The sequence below is a fragment of the Odontesthes bonariensis genome, chromosome 10 (genome assembly GCF_027942865.1).
Source record: "Odontesthes bonariensis isolate fOdoBon6 chromosome 10, fOdoBon6.hap1, whole genome shotgun sequence".
NCBI classification, from domain to species: domain Eukaryota; kingdom Metazoa; phylum Chordata; class Actinopteri; order Atheriniformes; family Atherinopsidae; genus Odontesthes; species Odontesthes bonariensis.
This window is the reverse complement of record NC_134515.1, coordinates 6,531,840-6,547,270: the sequence shown is the minus strand read 5'-3', so window position 1 is coordinate 6,547,270 and position 15,431 is coordinate 6,531,840. Positions and strand designations below refer to the sequence as shown.

The 15,431-nt window shown below is 36.5% G+C and overlaps 1 protein-coding gene across 7 annotated transcripts in view; it reads right to left on the bottom strand.

The window, feature by feature from the left end:
• Window positions 1-15,431, bottom strand: part of kcnq2a (potassium voltage-gated channel, KQT-like subfamily, member 2a) — a 29,417-nt gene that overhangs the window by 12,271 nt on the left and 1,715 nt on the right. For all 7 annotated transcript variants that reach the window (XR_012770489.1, XM_075476072.1, XM_075476073.1 and 4 more), the window contains exons 2-10: window positions 6,779-6,869; window positions 6,144-6,270; window positions 5,713-5,888; window positions 4,747-4,872; window positions 4,449-4,559; window positions 2,600-2,695; window positions 2,407-2,501; window positions 1,697-1,756; window positions 403-432 (exon numbers count right to left, since the gene is read on the bottom strand). Coding sequence is in view for 6 of the 7 variants with exons in the window: in XM_075476072.1 (XP_075332187.1) it covers window positions 403-432; window positions 1,697-1,756; window positions 2,407-2,501; window positions 2,600-2,695; window positions 4,449-4,559; window positions 4,747-4,872; window positions 5,713-5,888; window positions 6,144-6,270; window positions 6,779-6,869 (912 nt within the window). In the remaining variant the exon portion in view is untranslated. The remainder of the gene's footprint in view (window positions 1-402; window positions 433-1,696; window positions 1,757-2,406; window positions 2,502-2,599; window positions 2,696-4,448; window positions 4,560-4,746; window positions 4,873-5,712; window positions 5,889-6,143; window positions 6,271-6,778; window positions 6,870-15,431) is intronic.

Sequence of the window (15,431 nt, the reverse complement as noted above, 5' to 3'; positions counted from 1 at the left end):
TACATTGTCAATAATTACACATGTTTCCTTTGTCAAAAACAGTGTGGTAAAAATCAAGCATGGCTCTTTAAGTGTTCCAAATAAATGTTTTTAAGGTGATGCTGAAAGCTAGTATCAAAGAACAGCTTATTGGTGAGTGTTTGGTAAGGCTGCCAGTTGGGAGTTGGGCCAAAGTGAGCTGATCTTTGAGCATGTGAGCAAATGCAGCATGGCCATTCTTGAAGGAGGCACTTATCACACAGCAATGTCCACGTTCGACACCCAGCACACAAACTCACGCACACATACAGATGTACCACATACACACTCCCCCAAGAAGAATGCCTCAGCAGCAGCTAAGAGCAGAATTGAAGAGAAGCCAAAGGAAGATGAGAGGAGATAAAAAGCTATCAGCTCACAGACCTGGGAGAGGTTTCTGTCTGAGACTCCTTCCTATGAGCACAAAAGTGTTACACAGTGCAAGTTAGCATCATAGCACACTGTAATTCATAAATCAGCATCACTACATTTAATGTTGAGGGTCTTTTGCGCTGAGAATAATAAAGCTGAAGACTGGAAAAATACTGCACTGTTGAATATCCAAAATATGCAAAGAATAAGAGAAAAATAAGCATGATCCAGTTCTAGAATTTAAGTCACAAGATGTGGATGTACATGGACATGGACATGATCTTCTATTTAGAAATACTATGAATGTGTATACAGTAATACCAGATGGGGGCAGCAGAAACTAGATCTAAACACAATATTGTGGCATTGCATACTCACAAATCGCCTGATAATGAACAAATGTAATGACTGAGCAGCATTCATTTGAAATTTAAGTCTGTGTATCTAATAAAAGTTCAATTTCACTCTCTTTCAACTCAAAATTTGGTCTTCAGTGACTTATGTGAAATATCGACATGAAAATTAATAGATATATTCCAGATTGTATTTAGAGTGGCTATCTGCATTAAAGCCTTTAAAAAAAATTTAAAAAATAAAATAAAAAAAGATCATGTCTTGAATAAAGATGTCGGCTGGATAAAAAAAACATCACATTTGCATTAAAGAAACTGCAGTCAGTTGTGAAATCATCTGTGTTTAGCATGATAAAAATATTACAAATAGTTATTTTATCCATAACCTTTGTGAATATAGGTTGATATTGTTAATATCTGACATATTTTAGTCCTGAATTTTTTTATTTGCTCATGAATGCTCCACAGTGTTCATCATTGTTTTGGTTACTCATTGATCTTTGTGTTTAAAAAGATTGGCAGTGACAACATGGCAGGTCATGGGTAAAATCAGACAATTACTACAAAGGGCAGTGAAGATTGTTTCTATTAATCTTTATTTGTTTACCTAAATCAAATTAGTGGAACAATCAGTAAAGTGCACGGTGCACAGAAAAGCAGCCAAACTCAATAACTCATTGGGCCTAACAACAAACTATTTCCATATATCACCTTGTGACACCAACTAGTCGCTGAGTGATAGTTTTGTGTTGATTTGCAACAACAAAACCCTTCTAAACCTTGTCATTTGAACCTTGTTGATTTGATTGTACTGTTTAATATCAATGGTCAGATATGTCTTTTCTTCTTCAGCATCCCTTATCATTATCGCAGTTATCAGTATCTTGTTTTTTATTATCATCATTTGATCTATCGTATTATCCACTTTATCACTCATATTCTTATGTTTATACCTGAATGACTTGCCCTTCAGATTCCTTAGCAGATCCAGCTGATTCAGCGGTGGAATAAGTCTAGAAAAAGACAAAGAACACTTTATCATTCTGCTATCTTTTGCACCAACTTAAATGTTAAAGCTTGCCTTTGAGACCTTTAAAGCTTATTGCATCTTTTTTGGCAGTTATTCCACATGCTTCTCGTCAACTTTTCACCTCAAATTACATCAGGATTGAAAAGGAACATTAACAATCACCAAGGAGAACAGACAACCGGCAGTCTATATGCAGTCTCTAGCATACCTCTATGCTGAAAAGCAGTAATATGTATTTTGGAAGTCGAGTAAAATGTATTTTTTTGCTGATTCACAGAGCTGGATAACAAAATAGTTAATTCCACAAAGTGGCCATAGGCAGAATCTGCTTTTTGAACTGCCTTTCAAAGGGATTATATAGTCAGTGCCAAGGCTCAAGCATCATCATCTAAAAAAAAATAAGTTGATAAAGCAGAGTAAGAAAAGTCACGAGGTGTGATTACTCACAGCAGGCAGTTGCATCTGATCTGACAAAATAGTTTGGGATATAACAGAAGACTACTCTTCTGGATTCAGCTTTCCACTTTGCTTATAGTTTTAAGAAAGATTGCAAACATTGATATGGGAAATGGTTATGTTTCCCAAAAATGCTGAATAAATGGGTGGTATTATTGAGCCAATATAATCATTTACCTGTACATTGGAACGGCCACAGTCTGCTCATAAAAATCCCAAGTGCACAGCAGATCAGTACGGGAAAGGTTGGTAGCATAAAATCTCCAAGCAGCCTGGATGTAGAAATACAGAACTAATTTAGATTTTTACCAAGAGGACAAATACATATGTTTATATATACATTTTCATTATTTTTTTCTTAGATGAATACCTGGATGAGGCCAGCTGCAGGGTTTCGTCTCTTCTCAAAATGTTTCTGCCTGTGCTGCTCTTGGACTTTGAGGGCAAAGCCAGAACCCAGAATACCCTAAACAAAAAACAAAAGGAAGTAAAGTCCATGTTTGTTCAAAGAGGAGGCTATACAAATCAACAACACTACTTGGGATCCACTTAAGTCATAGGCTGGACAAAATTTGGACAAGGTTATTGGATCTAACAAGTAAAAGAACTACCAATATCAATGTGTGCGACCAATAAAAGGCATCAGTCGCTGCCAGAAAGACACTCATTCAAAACCCAACAAACAAGGGATGTTCCTAGGATATCCATAAGACATTCGCAACACCTGCTATTGGTGTCTTGGATAACGTTCTCTTCTTTCACCACCCAAGTAGGGGTATATCAAGGCTTTTTGGGGTTCTTTGGACATATGTCTTATGTTTGAGTTCATATGTACCCTACATATACAAAATCATTCACTGTAACAATGGCTTTTCAGTTGAAGTGTATTGAAATATTAATGATAAAACTATTTTATATGTCAGATAGCAAAAAGGGAAATTCACATATGTGGTTGTATGTTCACGGTGTGTGTATACCTCAGTGAGTTATGTCTTGGTTGGCTATCCTTTAATGTTCCAATTTTGAATGTCTTGCAAATAACATTTACATGACTAAAAGTTTTCCTTAGTTTATGCAGTTTTAACATAAAGTAGAATGTCTATAATTCAATCCAAAGTTCAAGATCTATCTGTGCTTTGTCTAGAGCACTGAAGACAAAGTGCATTAAAGCCGGTATGGCCAGAAATTAGTGGGTGATGGTGTGTGACAAAGTAAACAAGTGTAAGCTGCATACTCAAAGCTTACTGTTGAGTCAGATGTCTCGTGTCTCAGGTGGAACATTTTTTTCAACAATTAAGTGTATTGGTGACAGATATTTAAAAATGACTGGACTGACAGTGGCTGTATCGTATTTATGTGTTCCATCTGGAGCAGACCGTTACTATGGGAGATAAGTGTTGCCTAACTTTGCTAAATCGTTAATGTTATTGTTTCCATCTATGCTTTGTTTTCAATGAAGACACATAGGTCCACTATCGATTACCACAAATACCACATTACCACGTTTCAATATTTTAACAAAAACATTTATATATTCATATGGTCACTTAGTTTCAGAGCAGCAAAACACTGAGCTACTAAATAATTACCCACAGTGTATATTGTACAAGCCATTTGTTGCCCATTACATGCATAAGAAATTGATTGTCAGGATGCCATTGAAAGCTGTTAGACACAATTAAAATATTCCCTATCTTTTTCACCATACGTTCAGTGATTTGAATGCCCAGCTGTGCTCACTGCCTAATTACTTAGTTTGTATGTCTACTGTTTGGAGCTGAACTTGTTTAGCTGATGAAAACAGCTGCTTGATTGAACTGACTGGAAACAGTGAAGGTGAACCACAAGAGTACATCTCTGGGCCAGAAAACCAAAACATTGTGTTAATCATCACCAAAATGCAGAGTTGAATGGAAACCTCTTTCATACAGCATTATAAAGATTTAATCAACAAAAGAGGACTGCTTGGAGATACATAAAAGGGATCAATGATGCGGTTAAATATATTTCTGTATGAATATATTTACTGCAGGAAGAAAATTCCAACTTAATGAAAGACTTCAAGGAAGTGCACATGATAAAGCTGGATGTACAGTTTCAGGAGGAGTAGTAACATCACATCAATGCACCCTCAATAATCATTTTGATCAGCACTTTAAGAGCACTGTTTCACGATCAACACTAGATTCAAAGCTCTCTCAACCTGCCCATATACTTACAGCGGGGAGTGCAAAGAATGCCACACCTATCATACTGAACGTGGCTGCGAGCAAGCGTCCATTCCAGGTTTTGGGAACCTTATCACCATAACCGATGGTGGTTAGAGTAATCTGGTAAACAAAAGAAACAAGATAATTATATTTGAGTGCTGTGATACAGGATGTATATCCTGTTTGTTTAAAGTAAAAGAATGAAGAACCACTGGGACTCTAATCTAAGCACAATTCTCAAAATTTCAAAATGCAAACCATAAAGATTACACTGTAGACCACAGTTTTTTCTCCCGTTTAGTCTTACCAATCCCCACCAAAGAGCATCAGCATAGGTATCAAACTCTTCATTTGACTCCTTTTCCACAGAATAGACCAGGAATGAAGCCAGGATGAGGCACAGAAAACCTATATACCATGCTGTGATGAGTTCCTGTGGGAGAGAAAAAACACAGTGAGCATTATGGAATCTAAAGTAATAAAATGTCATCATGGATCTCTTTCAAAGGTGGGGATGTAACCTCTGACTGAAAAACCAGTCTCTCCATGATAATACTGATTATGTGAGCACTATGCCTTGTGTGGAAGAGGAAGGGTTTCATGAAAGTCTTTATTTCCCTCGACTTCATCTATGCCACAGACTTGCTGTCTCTCTTCATCGCATCCCACACAAGCAGGCATGCAGTAGTAGATTTCCCAAAGCTTATTAGTACACGCAAATCATTACATTTCAAAGCTTGTAGAACTTCTAATAGTTTATCACTGAGTACATTGGAAACAAAGAACTGCAGTGGTTTTAACTTAAGCTGTGGTGGTTCAGTCTTCATAAGAAGGTCAACAGCCAACATTTAATTCACTTAAGTCATAGAATGAACCTCCATTTCACTCAGCACATGACTGAATTAGTTCAATACCAATTATTTGCTTGTTCCTTTTTAACTTAGATTTAAAGTAGATCGTCTGAATAGCTAACAATTCAGCAGTTCGTCACACTGTAATTGGCTAGCAAAAGCTTTATAAAGCTGCTGAAGAAGACAGTGGGACACAATGTTACTGTATTGCAAGCTTGAGGAGGAAGTCTTGAAAAGGGCAGATTCTTATTGATTTAATTTGGTGAACTGCATGTATCATAATCTTTTTTTATAAAATGATCCCAAAAAAATTAATATTTGAAAAAAATGTAATCATCAAGTACAAATAATGGCTAGTGACATAAACCCCTGATAGAAAAAAATAGAATACAATGGACAGTATTATTAAGTGCCAGTATTACCTTGCTGTGGGCATAAACCACAGATCCGAGCAGCTTCCATGTCCCTCCACGCCGGTCCATACGCAGCATCCGCAGGATCTGCAGGAACCTCAGACTTCTGATGGCCGAGGTGGCAAAAACATTCCCCTGAGATCCTGCTGCCAGTACAGATACTGAGGCAATCAGCACCATAATGTCTGGAGAAACAGTCAAAACACAAAATTAGAATACAACATAGAAGTACAAAGATAGTATATCCTTGATCAAATCAGACGGAATTAATGGCATCAATCTTGTAATTGAAGGATTGCTTGACATTCTTAAGATTAAAATTGCCAGTATCAAAAGGTTTTTGTATTCTCGCTCAATAGTTCCAGCATTTCAATACAGAAGGATTCGAAATATGCAGCAATGTTTCTATGTTATGTTATAAGTTAACCGTGTTTTCTCACCTATGACACAGAAAGGCTTTCTGGCAAATTTTAGCCTCCCTCTCCATCCTCTGTATCGACAGCAACAGCCAGCAGCCCATATCCTCACAATGTACTCCACTCCAAACACCACAATGGTCACAATTTCCTTTAAAACAAATCAAAACTTGGGTGTTAGGTCTGTGGCATGAAATTATAGGTAGCAGAGGGGAGATTTTCAAAGTGAGAGGCCAGCGTCTGGGTGGGGAACTCAGAGTTCATCCCATAGGCGTTACTCTAAGTTGTCACGTAGAATAACTTACACACTGGTACTTGGTTAAAGGGATAGTTTAGGGGTACATTACCTTTGGCTACTGTTCTTCTGTTTTTTTTCCCCAATTTGCCAGTCAGAAAGTAATAATGGTCTCTGCCCGGGACCTTTCACAGTATTTAGTGTGTCGTTTTTTGCACGAGGCAGCAAAATATGGCTATCTTAGCTCACTTGCTGAGATTTCAAGGGATCAAATGACATTACCATTATCCCATAGGCATCAAAGAATTGAAAACACGTAAACGAGGAGGTGACTTTTCAGAAGCCCTGATTGACCAGGGGCCCAATTTCTCAGACTTTGAAAACCCCTGCAGTAGAGGATTAAAACACATAAAATGATACCTACCAAGATGTACAAAGCATTCTCTGAGCTGTCTTTGAATTCTCTGATAGTTGCAAAGACTGACAGGATAAGACAGGAGAAGACCAGGAGGAAGCTGGGAAAGATGACAAAGGTAAAAATGTTATTACCGTATCTCTCTGGTGAGTCACCGTTGAACTTGTTAAATCTTGATTAGGATGCATATAGAAAATCTAACATGGTATATTCAGTCCAGCAGCTGTCTTTATTGATAAAAAACATCCAAATATACCACCTGTGATGTCACCGAAAAGGGTCATATGGGCTTTACTGTTCATTGGCTCACTAGTCAGTTAAACCACAAGCCAAATTTTGAGGTTAAACACATTGTGTTTTCACTCACCAGTCTAGATTACAACATGAGACATACTAAGGATTAGAACATAAAAACATGTCCTGATACAAAATTTTCCCTGAACCACTTGAATGACTTTAATTTAGTCAAAGAAAAGTAAGGTGAAGCTCAGCTGAAGATCTTGAACATGCACTCAAGTGTACAGGAAATCCAATAAGCTGTGAGAGTAAAATGGGGGATAGCATCTGCTGACACTGCAATCAGCTTAACTCTGTGTGCTGAAACACATTTGACAGAGTGTGTGTTTACTGGCTGTCTTAGTCAGTAGCTCTTCGTTGGAGAGACAAAAAGTTGAATATCTCTCCCAACTCTGAACCAATCGAGATGCTTTCTGTATAGAAACAATGCTTATCAGGGCTTATTATGTTTTTGAGCATTAATGTCAGTGATGACTGGTGTGATCCTGAGACACTAACAAGGTTTGAGAGAAAATCGATTGTTCTCAACACACCCAGAAGACTGGCAGTGATCATCACGCTACCACCTTATTGGATGAAGTGGCATGTGATTAGAAGAGGAAGAGGAACTATACGGACTTTCTTTAGAAAAGGTCTTCTGGAAGAAATCCAAAGCAGAGCTATTGGAGAATGTCTGATGAAACCTAATACTTGCACAATGCAGGATTTTAAAATAAGCACCCTTAACAAGTATTATTCATCAAAAAAATGCTGTGGAATAAAGTGTTTTCTGACTAATATGCACTTCCCATCACTAATTAGGATGATGAACTATGATGTAATGAATAAATAAACAAAATACAGAATTGACTCAGTCTGGGTTGAATTGAATTGAAGACAATTCCAGTGTCATCGTTAAAGTTATTACCCTCAGCGCACAAACATTGCTTGTTGTCTCATCATTGCTTGAAGGCACTGAATGGGACAATAATTCTCCCCTGAATCAAGTTTGTTTTGCATGTTTTTTTTTTTAAAACATAATTTCCTCTGGATAGGAACATCATTGCATGCCAAAATGTATTAACGTAGGGATCACCATTAACCCAGCAGTCTACTGCAATTATGGTGACAATTGTAGTCATTAGCTGTTATAGGTTGACAAATGGAATAAGTGATTAATAGAAGTGATGTTAATGTAACAGTGACTTAGAGTCATTGTAAAATACAGAGATACAACTCTAAATCCACATAAAATTTATTGCATTGCAGCCCTGCCGACTCTGGATTGATTTTTGGTATATCAGCGTACAGTAATAGACTTTCATTTAAAACAACTTTCTAGAAGCTTAAAATCTACACTATGATTTAAATGTAGCTTAAAGAATTATGCTTCATATGTCATGACAAGGAGGTGCAGGTGCTCCATTTTCCTTCCATCATCCAAAGACATGTAAGGTGAATTTTAATCTCTTCCCTGTTATGATATTGGTGTTAACTAAAGTCTTCATCAGAGCCATTATGTGCATTTGATCATTTTCTTCAAGTAATCCTAAACCATAAATTATTCATTCTCTGAGCAAATCAGAGGGAATCTGACACATCATCTGATTTTTCCTCTGATCTATTCTAAATCAACCTTGATAAGCAAGCTTGTCTAAGCTTGTCCTTCAAGATGTACCTCATGAAGAGCCCTTTTAAGTACCTAAAAACACAAACATACATACAAATTGTTAACTTGCAATTCATGTGTCTTGTTTTTGTGTGTCATGTCGGTAGATTGCTGGCAAGAAAAAACATAACCAGCTTGAGTTCCATGCATGATCACTCTGTGCATCATCAGATTTAATGAGACTACCGTCATCCTATACCTACCATCTACTGTAAATGCTTGTTTTTCGGCATCTCATACATCATTGATGACTACAGCAGTAATGTCTTGCTCAGTAAAAAAAAAAAAGAGCTGTTCTTGCACTGAGAATGTTTATATGTATCGGATTCAGCCTGGGCTTTGTCACAATAGTTAAATCTATGTAAGCATAAAAGTTTGTATTCATACTATCAGAATACAGTCTGTACAGTATAATCTTTTGTTGACAGCACTGACATTTTAAGTCATAATGTACTTTGACAGGTTGCTCTTTTGTATAATTTATTTATGATAGGCATAACAAAACTCATTTTAATATCAAAAGTCCTTCTCTTTATAACTGTTACTTGATGCCTTGATGATCATCATCATTGCCTCGGCCTCTAAAATTAGAGGTGAAAATTATGTGTGAAAACTTTAAACTGAAACTGTTAAATCTTCCGGAGAAGAAACAAGAATTGAGAGAGAGTGAGCTTAAATTCTGGATATAATCAAAAATAAATACAAATAAAGAAACTTACAGAAAGTGCATATTGATTTTTCACAGTTGGATAGTTGCTCTACCCAAGTCCAGAATAACAACACATGTTTTCTGTTGTTTGGTTGACTGAATATTCAGCTTCGTACTGTGACCCCCTTGAGATGTCAGTTAGTTCTTACTTTTCCACTATGCTAACACCATGAGGCATATTAGGGTCAGTCAGTAAGCAGTCAGAAACTTTACATCTTGTCATTTACAGTGCTCTGACTTGTCATCTCGACTTTCTGTCTCACCATCTGAAGACCAACATTGTCTTTGTGGAGTGGTACAACTAATGCTCAGAGTATGAATTCCTGTATTATCTAAAAGGCTACGGTAAAGACATTGTGGCTGTTGTTTTGTCATGTGGATATCCCTGATGTTGCCTGGCAGAGATTTCAGAACGTCAGTCCACACTAATAATAATAATAAACACAATAATCCTATACCTATAATACATGCAATGGTACAGTCACAGAAATTAAATTCTGAAAACAAAGGCTGGCAGACTGTAAAGTCCACTTGGAGATCTTTCCTGACTCGACCCTGCCAAGCTCATCAGCACCTGCTAATGAGGACAATTGCTAAAAAAGGATGGGGACAGAACTTGCTTCCTAATGCAGTCAAACAAATGGCTCCTTCAGATAAACCCTTATCCATCACCTTATCATCACAGAGTGAAGCTCGAAAAGATTTGTTTGTGCCTCTCCGTTAAAGTAGGAGACATAGTCAAACATCTGTAAGATCCTGTGAAAACATTACCGAAATGGCCAAAAACAAGCTCTGATTGATAACAAGTTTTATCTTCTTGCAGGAAGGGAGAAGATTCATGTTACTCTCATGGCTGTAAATAAAAAGTTTCAGGCAGCAGCGTAACATAGCAAAATGACCTGAAAGAAGGGTAAACAGTTAGCTTGGATTATATAAACAATACATATTGATAATCTGTGACTTTTAGAGCCATTGGAACAGGGAGTTTTTGTCTTTGATTAGGCTAACTTTTTCTGTTTTAATGTCTTTATGCTAAACTAAGCTAAGCTAACTTTTCTCTTGCCATTTTGTTAACTGCCAAAAGAGTGCTGATTATAACCCATTTCCAAGTTAAAATCTACACATACAATCAATTGAAATACTATTTAAACCCTACACTTAGAGACAAAAATTTTGTTATCTAAAATCTTCTGCCAGCAAGATTTTAGATCAGTTACATGATTGTGCATTAATAAAGTTTATTTTTCAGGGAAAGCCTTACTTAGTTCAGGACCCGCAAATCATATTCTGAGCATATTACAACTGCTTCGCCTGCAGTTGTGATCTGCTATCCATTTAAATTATTTGGTCCATTATAAAATAAATGATACAGTGAAAAGAAACTCTAAGTCAATCATGAATGAGCCCACATTTTTATTTTAAAACAACAACTACCGGCTTCCTCAGTTCCCACATATCGATAAAACAACTTTTTTAAAAGGTGCCAATAATATCAGACTTAAAAAAGGCATCATGAAAAAGGATTCTATTTTAGTATAGACAATTTGTCTTTTACTATTTTCAATTAAATCTTTCTTTTTTTTAAGAATGCTGATTTTCATTCACCGCCATTTACAAGGATAGATGTTTTTACCTAATACTTTAGCCTATTTTCTCCAGCACAAAGAAAGATGGCCACATATGGCCACAGATCTCTATTTTATGGAATTATCTTTAAACTCCTCAATAAAAAAAAAATATTAGATTTATTTATTAATTATTATTATGAAAATCAAATTCCTTCTTGGAGTTGACAAACAGCCAGTGGTAGCAATACACATATCCACTTGTTGCCACAAAGGTCGAGACAACATCAGTTGCAACGTGACCATAGATCAATCAAGTTGAAGGGGCTGTTGTTGGAAGCAGAAAAGCTTGCATTTCCCCTGGAGCTGCAGATAAAGAAACATCGATTTGCCCCGCTCAGCACAACATTGCCTACCCAGACGTACTCATCAAGCTAAATTTAGACTGGCACCAACTCAAGAAGAGCAAATAAGAAAGGATGAATTTTTCACAAAGCAAACAGTGGCTGCAAAGAACACGTGCCAGCACTGCGTCGTCCACTTTGTGGGCTCGTCAAGGGAACTTTGACACTCGAGTGAGTCTCTGTGGCACTATTCTTGTGTAAGAAATAATACACCAGTGACCCTGCTAGAGTAGCTACCTGCCGTCATTGTGTTCCTTTTGAGCCACACAGGTCCCTTGCAGTGCGTACAGTGTTCACAGCAGCAATGCCTGGGCAACACTAGACAGTCTTAACTGTTATAGAAAGAGAAATGTTCACTTCTTATATAAATCATGTAAAAAAATAAGAACCATTTTGCAAATGAATCCAGAAACAGAAATAAACCCTGCCAAGCCTGCACTCAAAGGTAATGTTTCCAGAGGCTAAAGAAGGCTTTGACAAGTAACCATATCAGCACACAATGTGATATATAGTGCTACTGAACCCAGTCAAAGCTCATTATATTAAAAACAGATTTAAATGACTCAACCATTTTTATCTGGTTTAAATTCCACAAAGCTTTACTTGTGATAATGAATTGAAATCACAAGGTAAGACAAGTTAAGTCAAATAATTTTAGTTTATAGCCAAAATCGTAATTTTTTAGGTAAGGACTAACATGCCCGTGTTCTGGCCTGTATAATATTTCAGGGAAAACATACTCATGACAAGCAAACATGAGTAGAAAGTAGTAGTACTTGAATCGTTGCCAGTGGCAAAAATGTTGAGTCATGCCACATCCATCTTTATGCAGCTGAGAAGAATGCAGCAATAATGCAACATTCAGTACTGTTAAACTTGTGATATATGACAGAACAGGTAAGTCCTAATCTGAGCTATAAATTATCAGCTATTAAGGCACTGACATTTTGTGGAATACTTTGCATTGGCTAATATTGTGTCAGAAACTTGCAGATACAACATACTGAACATAATCTTTCCCTGACATTTCCACAAAGATATGTGACGCGTTCATCAACAGATTTATGTTCTTAAGTCTGTTCAAACAATCATTCAACCATTTAACTTTGATAAAAATGAACAAACTATGTGATCTGTGACTACAAATATTTGACAGAGGCTCTAGAAGCAGCAAAGTGAGTCATGATTTGCTTCTGTCCAGGTAACAAGACTTCTGTATATTTGTGACATACAGAACAAAAAGACAGTTATGTTATAGAGCCTTTGTTATATACAACCCTAGTTAGAAAAGATGGCATGATATGTTAAATGTGTGCCATCATTTATGCACTATATTCAAATAACTGAAACAAAGACAAACAATCAAATGTTGAAACTGAGAAGTTTCTTTTTTAATATAGTCTCATTTTGAATTGTATGGGAACAATAGGTTTTTAAAAAACAAGCCACATGGACACCGAGTCCATGATTTCTTCAGACCACAGTTAAATATTTTGCTGCCGTGCATCTTAAGTGAGTTCCAGCGTAAAAGATGTGTCAGCATCTCTGGATCATGTTCACAAGGGGGGTTGCATGCTGTTGCCTTCTGGTATTTGTAAAAGCAGTGATAAATTGTGTTCACTGAAAAAGAACTGTCTAATTTGTTCCTTGCTACAAATTTCTACCACAGAATCATGACTTTTTTTTTTTTTTTAGTGTGGTGCCTCCCAAAAACTTAAAGATCATACATATTCAGTATTGGTTTTCAGTCTTTTCTCTTTACATACAGATCTTTCAGTGTATTCTCTGAGCCTTTAATAAAATTGTGCACTGAATTTGAGACAGTCCCCAAAGCTTGGTTGACTTTACTTGAAGAACTTGTTCTTCAAGCTATAAAGTAATTTCCAACGCAATAGAGAAGCTCTTTAGAATGCTTGTTTGTTTGTTCTCTCAAATTGTGTTTCTGACCTGTTAAGGTTCTTATTAGATGTGACATATTCAATCATTTGGTTTTCTTATAGTACTGCATAACTTTTCATGTCTTTTAATGCTGTTCTCCCAATACTTTTTCAGCAGCTCAGCAGATATTACATTTTTATTTATTGTATTATATTTTACTTGACCAATTTTGAATTTCCCCCATTGGTGGATGAATATAGCATTTTCTATTCTATAACTATTCTACTTATATATTTCAACATATTTCTCAGTTGAATGTATTATTTGTCTTTTAACAATTTTCAAATGATTTGCTAAATGTTTCCATTCTTTTATTTACATTTTATGCAGTGTCCCACCTTGTATTTGGAAATGTAGTAAAAAAACTATGAATATTAAACTGCGTAAAAAAAAAAAAAAAAAAATCTTATATGAAGCTTTTGTTCAACATCAACAGGATCATGCTCTGTGCTGAGACATATTGGAGTACATATTGGAGCAGCACCGGCAGACAAGAGTCAGAAACTGGCTCAGAACTTGCAATGTCAAAGAAAGTGTTATCTTAAGTTTTTTAACATAAGCAACCATTAACCAACCAGTCAAATCGGACCAAATAATGCTGAAGTGGTTAATCCTCTTGTGTTGAACTGAGCAAGTGTGCATGTTATTGGAACCCTTGGTTCAATCTTCTGCTGGATGACAATAATGAAAAAATAAAACAATGTTTTTTAAATATCATTGACATTCATTGGGGTTTTTTGATTAAGAGAGCAGCAGGACATGTTTCATGTCTAAAAAATGCAAGATTCAGATCTTTCTCACAGCAGACTTCTCTTTACCTAAAGCGCAGCCCTCAATCATGTCTCAGCTGCTTGGCAGCCAACATCTGTCTACTATACTTTCCTTGCCTTATTTCTCCCCAGTTTGTCTTTAACTGGCCACCTCAGCAAAGTAGTGTAAAAGTGGATCATGTCCTGAATCTGTCTTCCAGAATCACTTAACAGAAAAATTACTTTGTTTTTCACTGATTGATCACCATCCCCACCTTTTGTTTGCCCTCCTCTCTTTGCAGCCTTTTCTCAAAATATTCCTTTGTTCTACTTTGGTATAAAACTGACACATTTTGCTGTTGTACAACAAAGTAATCAAACATCTGTTAAGAACAGAATTCTTGAATATATCAGAGCCACAGAGTCCTCTACTAAAGCAGTACTCTAACATTTCTTTGTGGAGATAAGTACATGATTCAGAGAAATATCCATATTTAACTATCCCACACGAGTCTTTGTCCAAACACTCCAAATATTTTTGTAGCAGAATTTGTTTCAATAAAGGACAGTCAACCTGCATTTTACAAGCCTAATATCAATATCCACTGGAGTGTCCTTGAATGTGGATCACAGTGTCCCTCCCCTCTAACTGATGTTGGAGCAGATACAGCACTGAAGGGGAAGGGTAGCCTTGGTCTCAAACAGCTATACAAAGTGAAGTAGAAAGATAGAGGCCTATGGCAATGAGAGAGAGCAGAGTGAATATACAGTATGTACTCATGTTCCACATATTGATTCTTCACACACATTACAAACGAGACCATGCAACAAAACACCTGCCTGACATTTTCAGAGAAACCCCATCACACAGAAGAAAAGAAAAAAATGCTGTTGTATCACTAGGAGAATTTGCAGTGCTGTCCTCCTTAGTTCAAGGTAGTAATGCCATTTTATTTGCCAAATGCTTCTTCCAAGAGATAAGAAACAGACTGAAGCAGAAGAGGAAAGATATGACTGATGTCAGCACATGATAGTTTCATAAATCATCAGACTGGAAGCAAACAGGGATTAAGTGAAGTGTGGTGCTATGAATTATACATAGAACACTCAAATAGAAAAAGGCAGAGCCATGGTTACTCTGTGCAAAGTTTTTTCAGGATGGATGGTGTTTTCGACAGGATAATGTTTGTGATTACACTAACATATTTCGCCTTTATAAGGTAAAAAAAAATGTTGTGAAAAACATCATCATAAAAACACAAAATAAAACAAATAACTCAAAGATGGCACTACCTCTCAAGAGTGCCACTGGTCAATGTAGACCTCCCACAAAGAAAAAGAAAAAAAATGGG